This window comes from Pomacea canaliculata, linkage group LG5 (genome assembly GCF_003073045.1).
Source record: "Pomacea canaliculata isolate SZHN2017 linkage group LG5, ASM307304v1, whole genome shotgun sequence".
NCBI lineage: Eukaryota > Metazoa > Mollusca > Gastropoda > Architaenioglossa > Ampullariidae > Pomacea > Pomacea canaliculata.
The window spans coordinates 17379353-17400454 of NC_037594.1; the positions used below are offsets into that span (position 1 = coordinate 17379353).

Genomic DNA, 21102 nt, shown 5'->3' on the forward strand with positions numbered 1-21102 from the left:
GCAGACGGCGACGCATGTCAAAAACGTCCACAATAGCTGCATTGTAGTGGCGACAGGCTCAAGCTGCTACATGGTCGTCGCTGGAAGGATGGACGTTGGCTGGAAAACAGACTGGACACACCTCTCAGGAGCCCGGTTTTACATCTCGTCCTTGCCATAGTTTAAGCCATTGCATTAGCAGGGGTATTACAACATAAAAAAAACTCCAAATAGTTCACAAAACAAAATTATCCAGGTGTATAATGGATAAGTGGTAATTCTACCTACAGTTTTACCGCCAATATCTAGGACATACAAAATGAGAGGCCAGTCCATTTTGGGATGACGTCTGCTTGTAGCATTTTGTTGTCGTTGCTGCTGTTGTTGGTGGTGGTTTTGGTCTGTCTGTCCTCCCTAAGTGATCGTCTTCGTGAATTTTGGTGATCTAGCCCCTGCTATTTGGGAGGATACGATCTTAACCACCGAGCCACACTGCACTCAAATACTAATTTGCATTTCACAAACACTTGAGTTTTTGTTTTGAACTATTCACTCAGAAAACACACACACATGAAGTCCATTCCACACTCTCCTCCTAGCCCGAAAACTGGAAGCCCTATCAACAACAACAACAACAACAACAACAACAACAACAACAACAACAACAACAACAACAACAACAACAGAAGTCGTGGAACAAGGGTGATCTCAAGTAAAAGGCAGGTCAATCAATCAATTTATATGCGCCTTTTTGATGAACTCTAATGAAAAATCACGTACAAGCGTGTAAGAAAATCTCTTTTGCATGCTTGGTTTATTTAGTAGGAATCCCCTTGAGGTGATTTCGCACTATGAGGGGGAGGCGGAGGAAACCGAGTGCCTGGATAAAAACCCCGACGCCCAGCCCTGCGGACAGGTGTCACATACAGTGTTCCGAGCAGGACCACCGAGAGCCAGCACGGGCCTCACGGGCAAACGACCTCTCCAGGCACCTTGTAATTGTTATCGTAAATTATTTCCCCAATATATATATAAAATACGCACAATTCAGTTTTCAATAACTCCATTTCATTCAGTAACGTAGTATAGATTGCAAACATTAGGGACAAATGCACTAAGATCTACATCACTACTTGAACATACAGTTGTTTACACCTGAGTGGTTAGTAAATGAGAAAAATGACGTCAAACGACAGGTAGTACCCCTCTCCATAGAAAAAATCCCCAGGGTAAGATCGGGGCCGCCGAGAGCCAGCCGGGCCCCGGGACAGACGACCTCTCCGGGCCCTTGTACTTGTAATCGTAAATTATTTTCCCAGTATATAATGTATGTTTACAATTCGAATCTCAATATCTACACTCAAACTCAACTTCTGCATGTGTAATGCTTGGGTGTTCTGTCCTTAGACCTTTCTTTAAAAGAAAAAGAAAAGGAGAAGGAAAAAAATCCACTGACCAAGGCCGGGCCCCCTTGACAGCCGCGGGCCCGGGTACACCAGAACCCCATGTCTCCCCCTCTCGTCAGGCCTGGGTAAGATTGAAGGCCTGCGCTTGGGTATTCTTTCCTCAAACCTTTCTTTAAAAGAAAAGATAAGGCAAAGAAAAAGGAGAAAATCCACTGACGAAAGTCTGGATCCCTTCACAGCATTCCGTCCAGCAAGTGGTTTGGACGATCGAACGGGTTTCGGGCATCACTGAAGTGGTGACAAGCGAGTGTTTTAACTCACACTACCGGGCGCCCCTGCTGTTTTGCATATTTTGAATCAAGTTTTTGTTTATTTTTATTACTTCAGAGGATTGGGATTTCCCCGCTGCCTGTCTTCGCCTTGTTCCGTAAAGGTAAACAAGTTCTACTGCATTTTTCAGCCTGTGTATTTTTGGAAGCCAAACTGCATACATTCTCTTAGACTAAAGAGGGAACTCTAAATTTTACTTTCATGCTTGTTACATAGCATGAGAATCCACAACAGGTGAAACCGATCTTCTGCAAACGAAATCTGTGGTACAACTGCGTAGTCTACTGACGGCTGTGTATATATGTATAAGTAAACATACCACGGACGTGTATAAGAAGTTCGTGGTCTACTGACATCTGTGTATGTACAGGTAATACCACGCACGTGTATAAGAAGTTCGTGATCTACTGACGGCTGTGTATGTACAGGTAATACATACCACGCACGTGTATAAGAGGTTCGTGGGCTACTCGCACCAGTCGTGAGAAGAACGAGGTTATTTCCCTTGAGCAGAACCCGGAAGCGACCTGAGCGGAAGCGAGGCTACTGTATCGTCTGCCAACAAAGCACGTCAGAACAATTTTATATTTGTTTATATTCAAAGGCATATGCCACCTGAGGTTTAGCACTTTAAAACAATGATAGTTAACTCCTAAAACAGATGCTGGTTTGTTTTAAAGGGAACTGAGTTACGTTAATTTATCGCGGAAAGTTCGTTTGTACAGCTCGGTGTGTAAACAACAGCGAAGGCCAACTAAAGGTTAAAATTATAATGTTTATGCATCTCGCTATCGGGGGGAAAAAATCCTTAACTCCGTGATTTGATATGACATGCATGTTAATGTTATTAGACTCTTATTGCTTTGAGTTTGTTGTGTTTCATGATTTATTTAGCAACTGCTTTACCATTCTTAAAGCTGCAATAGGAGCAATGACCTGTGCATGATAAACATCAGTGGTAGTTTGATGATAAATTATATATAACTATCAGCTGCTTGTATGTTTAGTGAAATTTGGTATATTAGTATATGTCTAGCAGCAGAATGCCATTTTTGAATTTCCTCGTCTTGCTACACCAACAGACTTGTATTTTCAAGTAAAAACTAAATTTATTCTATGAGCAATTAAGGTGGTCACCAGTCATTTTGCTCCACAACTTGAGTCAAATAGTTTCAGTGATGTCCATATCGTCCCAAGTAAGACCACATTATCCCAACACGAAACACGCGCACACACACACATATATATATGTCAGGATTTGCTGATTACTGAGGACTGCCAAGTCCCTCTGCCTATTCTGGTGATTTTGGAACATATTAACAAGGGAGATTGTCCCTGTTCCATAGGGAGAGGTTGTGGAACCAAAAGATGAAAGAAAAGTGATGAGGCTTTTTAATGAAGGACTCATAAACCAAATGAGAACAACAGAGCTGACAGAGAAAGACATGAGTTTCCATAGGAGGCTCTTATGGAGAATCATGTCAGTGCTGACATCTCATTTAAGCTGGTTTTCGAAGATACTATATTCATAAATATTTGCGAGTCTAGTATCTTGATGGCATCATCATGGACAGTATTTATGACTGTCTCAGGCGTCTTCATCTGAAAGACCAAGATCTTTTTCTCTGTCTTGAGGCATTAAAAACTGATGTCATCAGTGATCTGTCTTTTGTAATTTGTCTTTTGGGCCTGGGACGATTCAGCTTTAGGTATTTAGATGATGTGGTCTTACTTAAGGTCATATAGACATATCTAGGACAATTTAAGCCTGGCTTGTATGGTCTTGGGGCAAAATGACTAGCCCCCATTATAGAAATGATACAAACATTAGTTTGATGTTTACATTCTATTCCATTCATTACAGTTCCACATGACATGAATTATGTTAGTGTATATATATTGCATTGTGCAATGAATAAAATCAAATGAATAACTGCTTTCAATCATTAAGTTAGTTCTTTTTTTCTTTTGAAGTAGTAGTGGAAAAGTATCAGTTTAGATGCTTCATGATAAAAGCGAAAAAGTAAAATGGGAATTTGGCTACCTAATTTAGTGCTTGATGTTTTAAATGCTGTTTTCTGTGTTTATTTTTGAGTTACAGCATGGTAATGATTTTGCTGTTGTAATTTTTTTTTGCAGCATCTTTTAAGTATACTGCCAGCTTTCTGCGTTAGAAAAAATGGACAACACCCAGATAACATATAGGCGTGAGCCTGGTAAAAGGTAAAGTGAGATTTCTTTGTGCTGTTTGATAACTACCTCTGTATTCAATTCACATATTTTTTTCTTTCCTTTTACTGGTCTTTTATCATAGATAATTTTACTGATTGGAACGAATTCATTGGCATTTAACAATCGAGCAGGTAGGTAGCATGCAGTGTCAATACTAGTTGTTTAAGCTCTTTAATTTTTTTCAAAATGTGTCTGCATTAAAAAAAAATTCCTTTTACTTGGCCAGTCGCTGTGATTTGCACTATTTTTTGATCAGATGAAAAGTTGAAGTTTCATATGCACTGGTTGTACAGCATGTGATGCATCATTTTCTCTAAAAAGGCATTTAATTGTTTAAAGGATTCTTCTGAAAGTTAAGCTTTCTTTCGAATCCATTTTTATGTTTCTTTTTTTTATCATTACACTTTTCACCATTTGATGAGCCAGTAAAAAAAAAAATACTATGAAACTTGCACATTTATGTCGTGCTGTATTCCTGTTGTTTGCTGTGAGAAATTTGGTAAATCTGAATAGTACCAACATTATTTTTAAAATGTTCATGAAAATATGACGCCTGTCACAAAATAATAGACACGTGTGGGAAGAAAATGAGAGAAGAAAAAGCACATTAAGGATAGCTGTGGATAGTTTGTTTATTATGAAAATATAGGTACAAGTAGACTGAGTATTTGTTCCAAAGAGGATCAGTTGAGATCTTTGTACAGAGTGAGATTTAAATAACCCTGATAACCATTGAGGATCTTCAAAATTGTTGATGTGTGTGCATGTGCACATATTTACATTGAACCTAGCAAGTCAATGTGCAGGGGAAGATGAAGCTATGCTTTAGTGTTAGGGTAATACAGTGTTAAAGTTGAGTTAGGGGTTACAAGGGGAGATATTTCTACCATACTCTGGTGAGATAAAGATCTTTAGGCTAGGATTTTGTTGGGGACCTGGGAACTTTACATGTTAATGAAAATTTCAGTTCGGAACCAAGGATCCCGAGTAAACTGGGGAGCTCGTCTTAGTTGTCATATGAAGTTACCCATGCAGTTTGTCTTTAAATTCATAGATGTGCATACATATTAATAAGAGCATAAAAACATAATAAAGGACTTAAGTCTGATAGTGACAACATCCATAGAATTTTCTTGGTAGTGTTGTGTCATATGGCCAGCTGTTGTTTTTTTTTTGTTCTTTGTTTCTTGTTTTTTGGTTTTTTTTACAAGCATGACACCTTTTACAAATTTTTACTAACTTACATGGACTTAGTGATATTTTTCTTAATGATTTTTATTAGCTTCACAGAGCCTATTTGTAAGCTTTCATCATGTCAAACTCATGGAACAATATGAAAAATTCCAATTTATAATCCATTTATTTGCAGGGTGTTTGTGAACAGAAACCTGATGCTTGAAAAAGTTGGGTTCTATGGCTTTGATATGGATTACACATTAGCAGGTACTGATCTTTTTCATACTCTGTTTGAAGACCTGTATATTTTGCCATCAAACATTATTTTAATATTTTGTAATAGTTTTTCTTTAGGGGATGAGGATTTTGGTTTTTTAGTTTACACTTTTTTGCTTTTGCCGTTGTATATAGGAAGACTTCCATAATTAGGCAGTTTGAGCTTGATCTTCCGATTTTATTTTGAAGCTCACGACATTGACCTGATCGCTGACCATGTAATTCAGCTTGTTTTGCATAAAAAACATAGATTTGGCAATGTCTTTTCCCCATTTAAATAGACTTTTGACTTGAAAGTTAGCTTCATCAGTGGAGTGAAATACTTTGTGTATAGCTTGAGTGCATGGAGCTACCATTTACTTACCATGCTGCTTGTTTTGGGAGGGTGAACTGTGGTGAGTTTACTAGTAAAATGCTTTTTCTTTGTGAGGACAAGAGATGTAAGACAACATCATCACTTTAGGACTAAACTGTTTATTCTTTTGATTATGGTCAACTGGTGTTTTGTAGGGGTTATTGTTCATTTGAAGAATGCAAGGTGTTGAACTTCATTTTTAAAAAAAAAGTAGCATTTTTTTGTTGGCATTACAAAGAATTATTAAGGTGTCTTAATATGGTTTGGTGTCACAAATGCTTTTGGAAACTGTGTTTAGCTGTGATTGCTTAATTGGCACCAGACAGCAGATTCTTATTGTTTCCGCGGCTTGGCGCATTTGGTTTTAAGACAAAATTAAGCATGCCATATAGGGATAGGCAAGCGCCAAAGTTCATCGGCAAGAATGAAGTCGGATAAAGCGCTAGGCATTGATAAGGAACAAAGACCTTGTTCCCCCTGAAGTCATTGACAAAACAAGTTGAAAGCGATTTGCACAACGTTGACGTCCATTGAGTACTGACATCCTGGATACCTCACAGTTTGGCCCACTTGTGTGCTTCCTAGCAGTGAGTGACAGCCAGTCTCAGTTTAAGAGGTAGTGTCAGGTAGTCAGGTTGACATCCGCCTGATTTCAGTCTGTTGTTGAAACTGCTTTCTGTAACAAACATCTGGAAATCAAACTTTCTTCGATAGGGTTTTCAAGAATAATATTCAACTTTTAAGAATGTATTTGCTTTGATGCAAACTTTAAATGTCCGAAATTGGATTTGAACATTTGGTAGTACGTGTATAACATTTGCTGAAGTGATATTATGACCAGGTAGAGACGTGAACGAAGTGTCAGGCAGGTGAAGGATCAGCAGCACAAGAATGCTGTGATTAATCGTCATTGTTTCCTTTCTCTTGACAAATATGGGCGTTACCGACAGGGGGAACTGATCATGTAACTGGCTTTTATCTTATCTTTATGTCGGGCATTGCGCTTGGTGATAGGGTGTGGGATTCCCTGAGGGCTGTCGTATTAGCAAATCCTGTTCTCGACGTTAGGAATTTCAAAGTCAGGCCATGCGCTTTCACTTCATGTTGAAAACACCGGAAGCGAAACGCGAAACGCGAAACGTCAAGTGCCTTTCCATTGAAGGGGAAACTGGGATCAAGACTTGAGTTTTGGAGTTCAGCTTTACGGGAATAAGTGTGTGATCGTACTGATAGAAAAGTTTGTGTTCTCTTGCTATAGCAACTGATCGAATGATTGACCTTTGTGTGATCTATGCTCATGTCCTGTAACGCGTCTTTGTTGAACGTCTTCAAAATACAGCATAATGCTTTGCAAGTCTGAAACAGAACTTTCCATACTCCACATAGTGCAATAAGCAACTTGTGGTTTTTGAGGCGGCGCCTGACAATATAAGGGTTAAAACACTCGCTTGTCACCGCTGCAATGAGAGGCTTAGGTTCGGATCTCTTCTTGGGACACTCTCTGTATGTGACACCTGTTCGCAGAAGTTTTCTCTGGGCACTGGTTTCCCCTCTTCTCATAGTGCGAAGTCACCTCTTGATGAATCGCTTTCTTGCCAAACCAACCAAGCAGCAGTAATTGCTCTTATGCAAGAGCAGCACGTTTTGGGACCTACAGTTCACTATGAATAAATTACCTGAATATAAAGCGGGTTGGTTGAGGACTTGAAGCTTTTGGGAGCATGGTTTTAGTCATCCGCATTATCTGAAATGAAAAGCACAGGTCAGCTGAAGGCTCGGATGGTTGTTGACTGTCGACGCTAAGGCAAGCCGGCACCTGTGTGCTCACGGTGAAGGGTACACATAATCCTGCATAAACCCCCCCACCTTTTTTTTTTTTTAAACCTGTTTGTGTAAATGCTGTGTCAACATTATGTGCCTATTGTACGTTTCATGCACCTGCAGCCAACATCTTCATTTAAATGAACCGGGTTCAAATAATCAAATGTGAGCCTACCTTTAACAAGGATATACAACCATATATTTACACAAACTGTTGTTTTAATTACGAGTTTAAAATCTTACCTAAAAGCAACCGTACGACTTTTAATTTGTGTTTTTTTTTTTTTTTTTGAGGGAAGACATTTGCAAGGTTATGACGTTGAAAACTTGTGTGAATGTCACAAAACTTGTAAAACTTCTTGTGACCCGCAAAACGGCAAAACCTATTATTAGGTCGGGCAAAGGGTTACTACCTAGGCGGGGTCGTCTAATGCACAGTCAGGCTTTGGATACAGCGTGGAATCATGTCTTGTCGCCCTGATTGCTGCCTCAGTTCGTTTATAAAACTTGCACTTGGAGACAGCAAAACTTTGAATTTTAGCACCAGCTATGTGGCTCAGACCTGGTCTGCTGCTAGTACAATTAGTCATGCTTGCACCATACTGCTCTGGTCTCGCTCTTTTTTAGTGATCGAGATCCTGGACGAACACAAAGAGTAACAGCCAGAGATAACTGCACTTTCTTCACTAGCCATCTCATCGCTCCTCTCGTCCATCTTGGTTCTCGAGATAAAAGAAAACCTTCCCTGGCTCAATTTTATCTCCTCTAGTTGACAAAAACTGCTCGCCTCCACCTGCTGATAGCGGGCGGCGCGATAATTTTAGACACCCGCATTAAAGATTACCCTAGTCCATTGATTACAAGCATCTTGAAGTCACTACAACTCGAGTGGTACAGTTTTCACAGAACTGTGACCTCCACATCTATAGTTGTATTGTGGTAGTAAAGGTGTGGATTGTATGCATTCTTAGCAAACGACACTTACCTATTTTAGACTTGTTACTTCTTTCACCATCTGTCAGTATCGAGTTAAGAATGTGTCTTGGTTTGATAAGGGGAAAAATCTAGTTTTCAGATTACTTTTATGGCGACACTTTGCTCAGTCTGACCATACAGTATGAAAACGCGTGAAGGATATTGCCGATAGCACGCGCAGGGCGAGTTAAATCCTCGGGGACTTTGAAAGACAAGGGGATGTGTGTGGTAGTTGAGGGATGTGGTGAAACCAGTAGCGTTGCAGCGGAAGAATGTACTTATAATCTTGGCAAGAGTAACCTAGGAAGTATCGAAGAGCATCAAAGGCCATCAAGTATTTCCTGTTTTCTAGTACGCGAGCTTAGCGCTTTACGCTGCAGCAAGATAAACGGAAAACGTGCTCTTCGGTGCATTACACTTGAGTCCTTTTTGACATACAGCTATCAGCTACTAGCTCCTGATATTGTCACTTTCTTTTTTTTTGTGTGGAGACCATCAGACATAAACGTTGTAAAGGTGTGCAACGGTCGTCAGTAAATGTTCATGGGATATCTTTAAATTAATGTTGTTGTTAAAATATAATTCTGATATTTACGCACTTGCGCTCGCGCGCGCACACACACGCACTCGCACGTTTTAATAGTTGTTTGGACACTGAATTATTTAGCTGGTGTCAGTCCTAATTACCATATATCACTCTCTCTTTGAAGTGTGAGTTTTTAGTGTAACTACTGTTTACACCTCAGGGCTCTTTGGGCACAGCTGTCGTGTTTTTCGATACAAACGTAAATTAAGAAGAAAAATCCAAACCGTTTCACGGCATAATTAACGGACTTTGAATACGGAGTCTTATGGTTATTGCCGAGGCTGCTGTAGATTACTGGTTTCATTGACTTGCCTGGTCATTGGAGAAGGCACGGAGATAACAGCGTTTTTATTTTCGTTTCAGAAGTAATTTTGTTGTAAAGCTCGATCACATCTGCACTGCTCCGTGGGCTGCAGTAAGAGCAATGCAGCTGTTAAATGTGTGGGTGTGAACAGTGGAGAACAGTTTTCCATTAGGGTCCCAAATACATGCGCCTAAAGAGTACAGTTGCCCTGCCTTGTTTTGTTTCTTTTATGGAATGATTCACTCTCTTCGACGATACTCTCATGGTACAGGCCTTTGAAATCTTTTGTGGCTTTTTGAAAAAAAAAGGAGCAGCTAGCGTACAAGTGTTTACCTGAAGATCTTTGCTTTTGAAACACATAGTCGCGAAGACAAACTGTGAAGCGCAGGTGCCTGCACGCGCATGTATACACGGGGGCGCACATGTCTATGGGAGAGTGGTGCAAAGGCATGGACATTCATATGCAGTGTGTGTGTGCGTGGGCGTGGTTCAGCACTGTGATATCTCAAGCAGTGAAATTATTAGAAGTCTCATTCTTTTCCCCTTCTCTTTTTTACTAGTAGTAAGGTACATTTACATATTTCGATGGCAATAGTAAGACGTAGATTCTTGATTACTTTGCTTAAAAGTTAGAGTCGTTTATCGTAATTTATATTTCGTTTACAGGTTTTCATTTGCTAATAATATTTTCAGTGAATTTATGTCAAGATTTTAGTTTCACGTGACCCATCTGAAATGGTCCCGTCATGGTTTCTTTGTAGCTTTCGAAGATGTGATCTGAAAGTCGTTATTGTCATTTATTTTTTTGCCAATGCAGTATTATGATTTTGAAGTCCCTCTGTAAATATGTAGTTGCAAATGTTGCTAGCTATACAATAGATGTATGAATGGAAGACACGCCTATCTTGGATAACTTTTTATGTTTACATTATTTTCAGTGTACAAATCGCCAGAATACGAATGCCTTGGTTTCGAACTCATCAGGGATCGTCTGGTACATATGGGTTACCCAGAGGACATTAAAGCGTTTGAATATGACCCAACTTTTCCTGTCAGGTGAGCAGTCAGATTTCAGTGTATACTAAAACGCGCAACGCCAACGTGGGATGTGTTCGCTAAAATTACATAACCTAAAGTCTAAACAACTTATGCGACATCAATATACACTAGCTTACAGTCTTAAACTCATCTGCTTCAGTGTTTGTGTTACTGCTGTCATCCATGTTTGCCATTTTGAGTTTCATCTTGGGAATAGATACCGATCTTAATGATGTCAGCTACGTACCTCGATACCCTGCATTTGTACGTTCAGGAAAGGCTAATCATCCTTTGTTGTAAGCCGCAGTTAAGTCTTGTTGCCAAGGAGCGAGCCTATTTTCGTTCCATTTAGTGAGCTTGGGCTCACCCGATGGCTGGGCATCTGTGTATAGATTTCCTAGGTTTCTGGAGGGCTGGAAGAAAGAGACTGGCCCATCCCTGAGCGCCTAATCCAAGACGCTGTGTAAACGTCAGTAATGGGCTGTGAGTTTATAAAGTCTTTAGATCACAAGTGGCGGAGCGGTTCTGAGCTGACAGCCTTTTGGCAAGCCTTCCGGCTTTCCAGAACGCACAGACCACGATACTGCAGAGGAATAATACAGGATAGGCTCTGTGAAGCAGACATAGCTAAGCGAGATATGAGATTTAGACTACGGTGTTTTGTTAAGTGCTCACATTCTTTATCTCTCCGCTATGCGATGTGCGTCATTCCCTTTGTTCCGCATTCACGTAGCCTGTCCACGCAGCGTCTCACAAGTCCAGCTGTCGCCAGTCCGTGGGTTGTTAGCAGGCTAGCATAATGTCCCTTCACATCTGCACCAGTGTTTACACTCTGTAAGTCTGCTGATGACGTCAGACCGTGAACACCCAAGTCGAGCAAAGTTAGAAAACAGCTTCTGTCTTGTCACTTCCTTCTGGTTTTACATGCTTTCATCTGGGTTGTTGGCAACCGAGATGCTGAGAAGGCTTTTAATGACAGTGTTTACCAGAAATTTTGAGAATGAGAATTTTTAAAAGCTCAGGCTGCTTTATCTTTTTTTTTCTCTCTTTTTCTTTTTTTTTTTTTTCCTCTTTTTTCTTTTTTCTTTTTTTCTTTTTTTTTTTCTTTTTTTTGCCACTTACCTTAAGGTGTATTATGGATATGTACACCTCTAGACAGTTAGTAAAATAGGATAAACGAAAACTAACTTGTGTTATTAAGTTATAGCGAGGAATTGCTTGCGAAGTCCATTTATCTTGATCTTCAAATTGATAGGCAAAAATTACAAAGTGGGCTGGAAGCAACATACAGCGCACACTGGAGTCTCCCCCTTCCCCCAATGCTGTTGTGTTGTGGGACATGGAGGCTGGCTGGTGGTTGGAAATACTGAAGAAGCACGCGGTGCATTTGACAGCTATTAACCGTTGGGGTGATATACCGTATTTGATACGAGTGTTCGAGCCGCCGAGCGAGCGATATTTTGCTTCGCTTTGAGATTACACGCTGCTGTGTCTAACAGTTTCTCGACCTCAGACTAGACCTCAGTCTGTTATCTATTGAATTAAAGCGCGAAATCGTAGAAATGAGTATTGACTTGGCGAGGATAGCAATGATATGTTCTGAGCTTTAGCTTGAAAAGATGGATTGATGACTGTTGGGTGACAGAGAAGCAGCTTCAAGAGGAACCTTAACACAAAAGGTGTGAAACGTTGAGTCGTTAGTATGTTTGATTTACTACTTGCTGTGTTTATAATCGATATTGAATAAAAATTTGATGGGCGTGGAGGTAAACTGCAAGACTTTCATTCTGATACGTTGGCTTGTTGTATCGTCTCTTTTTGTTGCAATATTGTATAGGTGGAGGGTATCACGTTGTTGTTGTTTACAGTTTGGAATGTTTAACACTTGAACTAACTGCCAATATTTTGGGATTGCAGAGGCTTGTGGTTCGACACTCTCTATGGAAACATGCTGAAGGTGGATGCTTTTGGCAACATCGTGGTCTGTGTTCACGGCTTCCAGTTTGAGAAAGAGTAAGTAGGTACAAACCGTGCGCACGTGTGTGTGTTTGTGAGTGTATATTGGAAGGGGGAAAGGAAATGATAGTGAAAAAGAGAAATCGGCGGGGTGGAGGTGGGTGGGGGAGAGATCTCAGGATTTATAAGAAAAACTTGGAGAGTAAGCATAGTGGGTGAAGTGAGAAACGTCCGAACATTCAAGCCATTGTAAGAATGCAGGTGTTTGATAGGTTTACTGTGGGTTCGCTTCTGGGGCACGTGAGCTGCAGGAAAAGAGTTTTCACCATGGGTAGTCCTCTAGCGACGGTAAATTTGCGTCATACGATGCAGCAATCACCGAGCTCATTAAACTGAGAGCCAACTGGCAGACACTGGAGCATGCTGGATGCAAGGTGCGCCAAGACGAGTGCAGGATCAGGCGGAGGATGTGGCTAGGTCTACTGTTCTGCCTGTGCACGGATAGCCGACTCGCCCACGTCAGTCCACAACATTATTGTGTTGTTGAATTTGCAAGCTTCATTATAATCCAGCCACACTTGTAGCTCTTGGTCGAAAGAGGTCGGTTGTGAGAATCGACTGCGTCCATCTGGTGCGGCTTATGATCAAGGTGTTGAACGTATATCACTAACAAAAATCACCCTTGTTTTGTAATGAAACCCTTGTTTTGTATCGTATAATAATATGTTTATTTGTATAGCGCTTTTCACCACAGCTATAGGCGGGCTCAAAAGCTTTACTAAAAAAGAAAAACACAATGATGATGTTGATGATATCGTATAGCGCAAACGAAAATGTACTGAAGATATTCAGTGCAACGCAAGCGTTGCGTTTGTGAGAATAAAACCACACAATACACTTTTTGGTGGGGAACAATAAACAGTTAAATACAGTCTTATATTTAGATAGTACTCTACACAAATACAAAATGTAAATAAAACATTGTTGCACCTCTGCCACACACGCATTATCTATGAAAAAAATTCAAGCTCAGATTAACGGACAGGAAACGTGACTGCCGTTGTGACTGTCGGTACCTTTTGAAAGCGAGGCTTTGCGCCTGAGCCTTCCCCTTTGTCTAACTGCAGCGGAAGGCAGAGTGTGCTTGAACTCATCAGCGTGAGATACCAGGCTACCAATGATAAATATCTGCTAGCTGTTCGCTCGGCTTCGGGCCTCACTTTTGTGCATGAAGCCAAGCACGAGCGCTCCGTGAGATATCCATTGCATTATCGTAACAATTCCAGACAGCCATAATTTCTAATTTTGCCTGCAGGGGAAATTGGGCATCTAATTGCTGGATCACCTGTAGTCAGGAACGTCCAGCGCTTTCTCAAGCATAGCGCGCGGAATTGGAAATTGGCGTGACGTGTGTGCACTTGTAGCAGGATTTCCTTGTGATTGTAGGTAGTTCACTTCCTGCTGCAGACCCATTCATGGACATGTGTTCACATGTGCATTGCTTAGCAATGTGTAAACACGTTTGCTGAAGTAAAGAAGAGCGAGCACAGACTGGCATGCGAGTGCACGATAGTATCATCGACTGTGGCCTCTCTCTCTCTCGGTCTCTCACACAAGCACGCGCGCACACACACAAAGGAAGGAGGGATGGAGTGAGAAGAGAGTCTGATTCATGTAGACGAACCGCTGCTTCTCCTCTTCTGCATTTGTTTCGGATTTATAAGTCATCTCAAACGTTTGTTTTCGCCTCTGTTTTATGTGGTCACAAGGTTTTTGTGGTGGCCGCAAAAGTCTGACAATTGTTTTCGCAGAGCAGCTTTGTTTTTGAGGAGGTCGTTTTGGAGATTCCACGACCATCATTTTCATTCTACAGGATGGATTGTTGTTCATCCTTTGTTAAACCTTGAAACAGTGGATTCAATGATCACGACAATGGCTACGACCTATGTAGATAACGTCAGCAGGCGTGGTATCGGGCAAGTTATAGGACATTTGAATTGAGCACAACACACTGCACTTCCTGGCATCAGCATCCGATGGCATATGTCCTTTTTATCGTGCAAGCGCCGAATCTTAACTCAACGTGACAGTTAATCGTTTTCAAGGTAGAATGACGAGGGGATGAACTGAATAAGGAGAATAAGACCACACGCGCACAACTTCACAAATACTACTTGACTGGGCTGAGAAGAAGAGGACGGGGAAGGGGTCGGCAGAGAGGTGCGAATGGGGCACAAAACTTTTGGCGTCGCGTGCTCTAGTTTTCAAAAACTCATCATGGCAACTAGTTTTTACAGCTGCCCACAGCCTGCTCTAATCCTCCCTGTACGGCCGTCCATCTAATGTCGTGGGAAGTACTGACCAGACTAATTGGATTCCAAGAGGGGGGAAACGGAATTTTCCACCACTGATAGGTCTGCCTCTTCATCCACCCACCCACTAGCATTAGCCCCCAGTCTCCACTTTTAACTCCTTTTCTCTTCCGCTCAAGGTCCACACGCCCGCTTAGGTAAGGCAACCTCCAAATTAATTAGCGTATTCCAGGATTCTTTGCTGTACTGTTGAGTTGCACATAGTCACCGCGGAAGGGAAAAGACTGGTCCGTACAAGTTTTCTCTTGAAATTGATCGCTGGCAACGAAATGTTGTGGTGCTTTCCATAAAAATTAATACAATAAAAGCATTTTCTTAGAGGAAGATCAGAACCTTTGTTTTACGTCTGATGTAAGACTTTGTAATGTTTTGTCATCTCTGTATCTTGGCATTTTGATATGCTTCCCGTATATGCTTCCTGTCTGTCTCACACACCCACATAAGCAATCACCAAGGCATACACACTGGCTTGTTTACGGGCCAACGCACATCCTGGACAAGATGATGTTGGCCAGTTATTGCCACAAGCACGCGATGTGGACAGAATCGTTCAAACCGGTTATACGTTGTTGTCTTCAAGGTAGACCTGACTGTTCCATTTGCATAGGCAGTTGTGCACATGTGGTTCCTGTCAAAACCATCTTGCCGTAAGCACATGATGTTTTCGCAGAGGAAGTCAGGAAGAAGAAGTGGTTTCCAGATCACAGGTACTGGTAGTAAGAGGCATCAGCAATGCGGAAAGGATGAAAGAGGAAATAAAAAAAAAATCTACACAGTTTACGCAGTTTTTATTTTAAAAAATTGGTGACTTTATGATCGGATGTCTTGACCATTGGCCTGTCAGCTCATCATCATATTGACATTTTTACTGCCCTCAAAGAGTTCAGTCTCACTCCATTGCTTGCAAAAGTGGAATGGTTTTGTGAACTCTTTGTCTTTGATTGCAATATCTACATGTTGACTATTCCCAAAAAGAATATTTTATTTCTTAAATGTAATGTCTCCTCCGTACTCAGCTCTGTGCATTGTATCTAAGGTGGTGTGTATTTTATATCGGAAGTAGTCCTGTACTTTCTTATTTGACAAAAATTAATTGCTGTGCACATAATTCGCTTGGTACAGAGGGTATTTGATATTTATCAATGCCCTTTTATCTTTCACTTGCACCCACTCAGCTACGTATGTATGCTTGCGTAAATTGATTTATATATATACTCACACACAGTGCACGCTCAACTTTTTTCGTACTCTTGACGAACTGTGATTTTTTTCTAAAAGAAGAAGACATAAAATTGTTATATAAGCTAGTGTCAGTTTCTAGATGTCTTGTTGGCACCAGTTTGTGTCGACTTTCGACCAACGTGCGAGTTGTAAGAACTTGTACATTTATCTGCAAATGCATTGCAAATTGGGATGGAAAAAAGAAGGAAATAACAAAACAAGACGTAGCCGTGGGTGTGAGAGGCAGGTGTGGGGTGGGAGGTTGACGGCTATCCTGCCAAAATATGATGTGTGTTTTAAGCTGCCTCTCCAGGAGGCGACTTCCGGTGGCAAGCAGGAGAGGGAGGGTCTTCTTCCCCTGCAGCGCAGTGACATTGAGGCCGAGCGTCGTGCGCCCTGCTGCAGGGGCCGTACACCACACGAGACACGTCTACGGGCCTGCGTAATGGCTCACTTTGAGCACGCCGGCCTCGGCACGTTGCGCTTTGCACCCGAGGTAGCACAGAAAGGGCAGGTTCCATCCCGTGGAATTAACAACCCTTATAATGACTTCCTGCATGAGTTACTTCCCTTGCCATCGCAGCTTGGGGTCCCGAGTCTTTCCTTCTGTAAACAACAGGATAGCAGGCAAGTTTTCTTGTGTGCCATCGCGGCCTTGGATGCCGCTAGCAACTGGCACCGTGAACCGTCGGGCAGTGATCGCTTGCGCAGGACAGCGTCGTACCTACATGATGACCACCTCACCAGACACACGTAGTGTTTCTTGTTCGAGTCGTCTGACAAGTGGGAGAGGAAAAAAGTAAACTAAATATGGTTAAGATTTTACTGCTAGAAAAACTCTAGTACGGATGGGGTTCGAACCCACGCGGATATAAATCCATTGGATCTTAAGTCCAACGCCTTAACCACTCGGCCACCGTACTTGTTGGAGGTCAAGGCAGAAGAATTCTGTTTTAAACCTTCCCACAACTTTTAAGATTTAAAAAAACAGACAAACAAGAAAACAAACCAACAACAAAAAACCCCAAACAAACTAGAATGTATAAGCAGAACTGAGACCTAAAGCCTCTAGCAGTTCACTCTTTGTTTCATTGCTGACATGGATATAAAAGCGAGCGTGGAATATGTTTCGTTGTAGGGGGAACCGCGTGCAATGTTGCTTTTGCTAATGAAATGTGTGTGCGTACAGTCAGGCATAAAATCATGGAGCAGTGTGCAACGGGTTCTCTCCGCAGAGCAGTCTTTTCTTCGGCGTATATCATCATTTTGGTATTTGAAGCATGAGTACACGGAGTTCGGCGAGAAGTGCGGAGAGGGCCTTCTTAAAAAAGACCTTTTACAGTCAAGTTGCTTTCAGGCGTTTCTTTCATATTAACAAGTGCATGGGAAGTGTGTTTAGAATTCGAAAAACTTTTGTAATTTGGGAAAATCTTATCAGACCGTGCACAACTGGCTGCAAAGGTAGCGAGCATGAGTTTTTTCTGTATGACTGCATACAGAGAGGCTTTTGTCTAAGAGAGGTTTTTGTTTCAGAGAGGAATTCCAGGCTTCCCCCATAAATTACAATATATTGTAGATAATAACTTAGATAATAGGATGCAGTGATGCACGTACGCACACGCTTGCGCGTGTACAGTATTCATACAGCAGTGGTAGAGCAGTGAGGTAGTAGAAGTAATGATTCTATTATTTTAGTAAGGAAGAGAGGGTGGAGAAGAATTCTTTTAACAATTCACGGAGTGCAAACTTTACCAGATAAACAACAAACTGTTGTGAATGAATAATGTCGGCCAGTCTCTAGCGACCCCTGTAGGTCGGGTTCGCTTGGTGGAGGACATGGCTGACATAGTCTCTGACTGTTGAGGAATTCTGGGCTTATTTTCGTTACCAGTGCGTTAGCTTTTTCTCAGCGCCTGACTAGTCCCCTGCCCAGGGCGTTTCATGAATCCTGTTATCAAAAGTCAAACTGTAAGGGTCGTTTATTTTAGCGCGAAAAGCCCCCACAGTGAGGGCATGGTGCGGCTTACAGTTCACTTAGTTTGTGGAACATTGTTTCCATAAATTTCTGTTGGTCACTGTCAGAATCATTTTTGGCTGAGGTCTTTTGTGCCACGTGTTTCTTAACAATGCAGTTTTTGTTCCTACGACATCAAGATTAAAGACAAACGTATGTATATGGTTTATCGCTTGGAAAACAGGCACGCTGCTACTATAACTACTGCTAGCTGTTACTGTTATCGATGACGAATTGTGAGTATGACTTGCACAGAGTCGAAGGAGAAAAGTATGTTGATGTGCCTGTTAAGAGACTTTAAAGCAGTTAAGGACGGAAGCATTCACATGAAAGCTGTACTGTCCGTGCTTGCAGTCTCCGTGCATTAAGATGAGTCTTTTCTTCTAATAAGTGGATCACGCATGCATTTCTCGTCTCTTATGTAGGAAAAGTCACCAGGCTGATCCAAATGCTTGTGGGGCTCATAATCCTTTCCGACTTAACTGCACCTGTCATTCGGGGAGTTGGAGGGTGGGCTCCGAACACTATTTGTGGGCGTTAAATTTTGCATAATACCGCCGTCACAAACCGTTTCCTTTTCAGGGTTTACGTTTAACCGTACAGACAACTCGTTGTAACATGGAACCAAAAACTTCAAAAGTGTTTGTTATCACAAACTTACAGGTCTGTCCTTTCATCAGAAAAAAAGGTCGCGATTTGTTCCTTGCCATTGGCCCTATTCAGGGGAGAAAAAAATTCACTGGCCCTTTTTTGTAAACATAGCGCTTTGCAGAATGTTGTCAAATTGTTTGATATTACACTGTATTTAATTTCACTAAGTCACCCTTTGAGTAGTTCTAAAGAATCTTATTCCAGACGTCTCGAGGTATGTTGACATAAGCTCATTCACATAGCTACGCTATGAGAAGCGACGCTGTTTAGAATACAGGTGCGTTGGCTGAGTGAAGGGAAAAACACACCTGTAAGGTGCACATTTGAAAAGTAAGGATGAGAGATTGGACGTAAGAAAAATGATAATTCAACAGAAATTAAGCCTCTAAAATATTTTCAAAAAATAATTAGGGTCACACCAAACCAAAGTCTTAAAGATGAGGGGTGGTGACTACAGTTCTTTCATCAATATTATTGTAAACTGAGCTTCATCTCTTGAAGACAACTGTGCTCTTAACTGTTGTTAACTGAAAATAAGAAGAGAATGTATATGTATACGAATGCTCCCCCCACATATTAACACTTCCCACGTTTTTTTCTGAATTTGTAGTCTGCACTAGTGACAGTTATAGGAATGTGTAAGTACTTACGAAAATGTATAGCTTTTGTAGTATTTACCGAATGCCTTTATAAAAATTCTAGTTTCGATGTTTAAAAACAAGGAAAAGTCAGCGGTGAAGACGTTTGTGTGAATGTTTTTTACCCTCCTTTTTTGCCGAGAGACTAGAGAAGTTCAGTATTTTCTTGGAAAGAGGACATAGAGAATAGACAGGATTATTTCCCCGTCAAACGGGCTTCTAGTATTGATGGGTAAGATCTTCTGTACCAATAACCTGAGTGGCTTTTCCACGGAGTTTAAAAGGTTGATCAGAAAATGTTGGATTCTGGAAATGAATCATTTGTTTGTTGCACGAGGGAGTTCTAGGATTCGACGACAACGTGGGCAGAGGCTCTGCAGTGGCAAAGTATAACAGACAGCAAACAGGAGGACAAACAGTCTCACTGACGTTGATTAGGATTAGGCTGTTCGTGTAACATGAAAACCAGCACACTTGTCCCAAAGCACACTTGTCTGTTGTATGCAGATTCCTGCCGTTCACATCATTTTACCAAACGTAGCCATATTCGACAAGTGTGTCCACTCAAGAAAAATGTTTGAAAATAAATGCGGTTTACTCCGCTTCACAGGTGCTACCTCCTACTGAATGTCAACTTCTCAGGGAAGACCGGCTGTGATGCAAAGAATGTGCACATACGTTTCTGCTGTTTCTTGTTAACGAATTTGTGCACATGGGCGTAATGAATGGTGGCCATTCAGTTTTGGCACGCGGAGGGCTGTGGGACCTCGCGGCAAACTTGCGAGCGGCTGCCTGTAAACGTCACGGAACTGTACAGCTCCGGTCTTCCATTTTGGTTGCCAGTTTCTCGCCGGTTGCTGCCGTTTGTTGACACTTTACGGGAGTGAAAGTCAGACTGTAGAGGTTCTTGGTATAGAATAACAAGCGCTGCTTCTAGAGTTTGAGTACAGCTTTCCACCATCAATCAGTGGGCAGAGTAAAAGTGGCCGAACATTGCAGAATGCCAGTTAGGTGGGGTGGGGTAGGGGTGAAATACAGTGCTGTCTCATATTCCTCTGCTCCCCTTTGCTGCTGTTCTCTCCCCCTCGAAAGCTGTCGGCTTCATTTGAGCTGCCAGTCTAATCGGATGAAGGATATTTGATCGCCCTGCACCTTAATTACACCAGCGTCCATAGAGACAGGTTTAGCAACACGAAGGCTCAAAGGGACCGAACTGCAGCCTTGTATGGAGGCCGAGTCTGCTTCAAGGGTTCGGTGAAGTTTTCTGGCCTAGACTGTACAACCCTTAGCAGCTGCATGTACACGCTTGGTACAACTTTGGTCCATGCATTTGCTATACATTGTCAGTAGATTTTGAAATCATGTACAAGCAGTTGACTTAATTGCGTGGGTTTCATTTCAAAAGACGAGCAGAAGACTAAATGATTGATGTAGGAACTTAGATAAGAACAAGAACACACACACATAGAGACAAAATTTTAAACAGTAACAGCTGATGTCTGAAAACAAATGCGTCAATGACATGCTCACATTTCGTCGTACATTCTTTGAAAATAACAATTGATTTTCCTTCTGTCTTCACTCTGTTAAAAAGATTACTTCCTTACCTATTTTGTGGTTAAAGTTTAAAAAAAACTGAAATGGTTCTAAGTTCGTTTTTCTGTTCTCACCAGTGTGCTTAGAAGTGGTACACCACGACAGTAGGCCATTTGCAGAAGACAGTTTGTCGGTTACAGACACGAGACAGGGAAGGGGGAACCGTGACTGCAACC

At 41.6% G+C, this 21102-nt stretch overlaps 1 protein-coding gene and 1 non-coding gene across 4 annotated transcripts in view; one reads left to right on the forward strand and one right to left on the reverse strand.

Moving 5' to 3' along the window:
- Positions 1-2156: 2156 nt before the first annotated feature.
- The window catches only part of LOC112564399 (cytosolic purine 5'-nucleotidase-like), a 52519-nt gene continuing 33573 nt past the window's right edge, over positions 2157-21102 (forward strand). Inside the window, exons 1-5 of one of the 3 annotated variants that reach the window (XM_025239178.1) lie at positions 2157-2285; positions 3855-3938; positions 5317-5390; positions 10379-10496; positions 12396-12491. In XM_025239178.1, the coding sequence (XP_025094963.1) occupies positions 3895-3938; positions 5317-5390; positions 10379-10496; positions 12396-12491 (332 nt within the window). In that variant the 5' untranslated portion in view covers positions 2157-2285; positions 3855-3894. The other 2 variants (XM_025239179.1, XM_025239180.1) reach the window with 2 other exon arrangements.
- Trnal-uaa lies at positions 16868-16950 on the reverse strand. Its single transcript has one exon. It is a non-coding gene; the product is annotated as a tRNA-Leu (tRNA).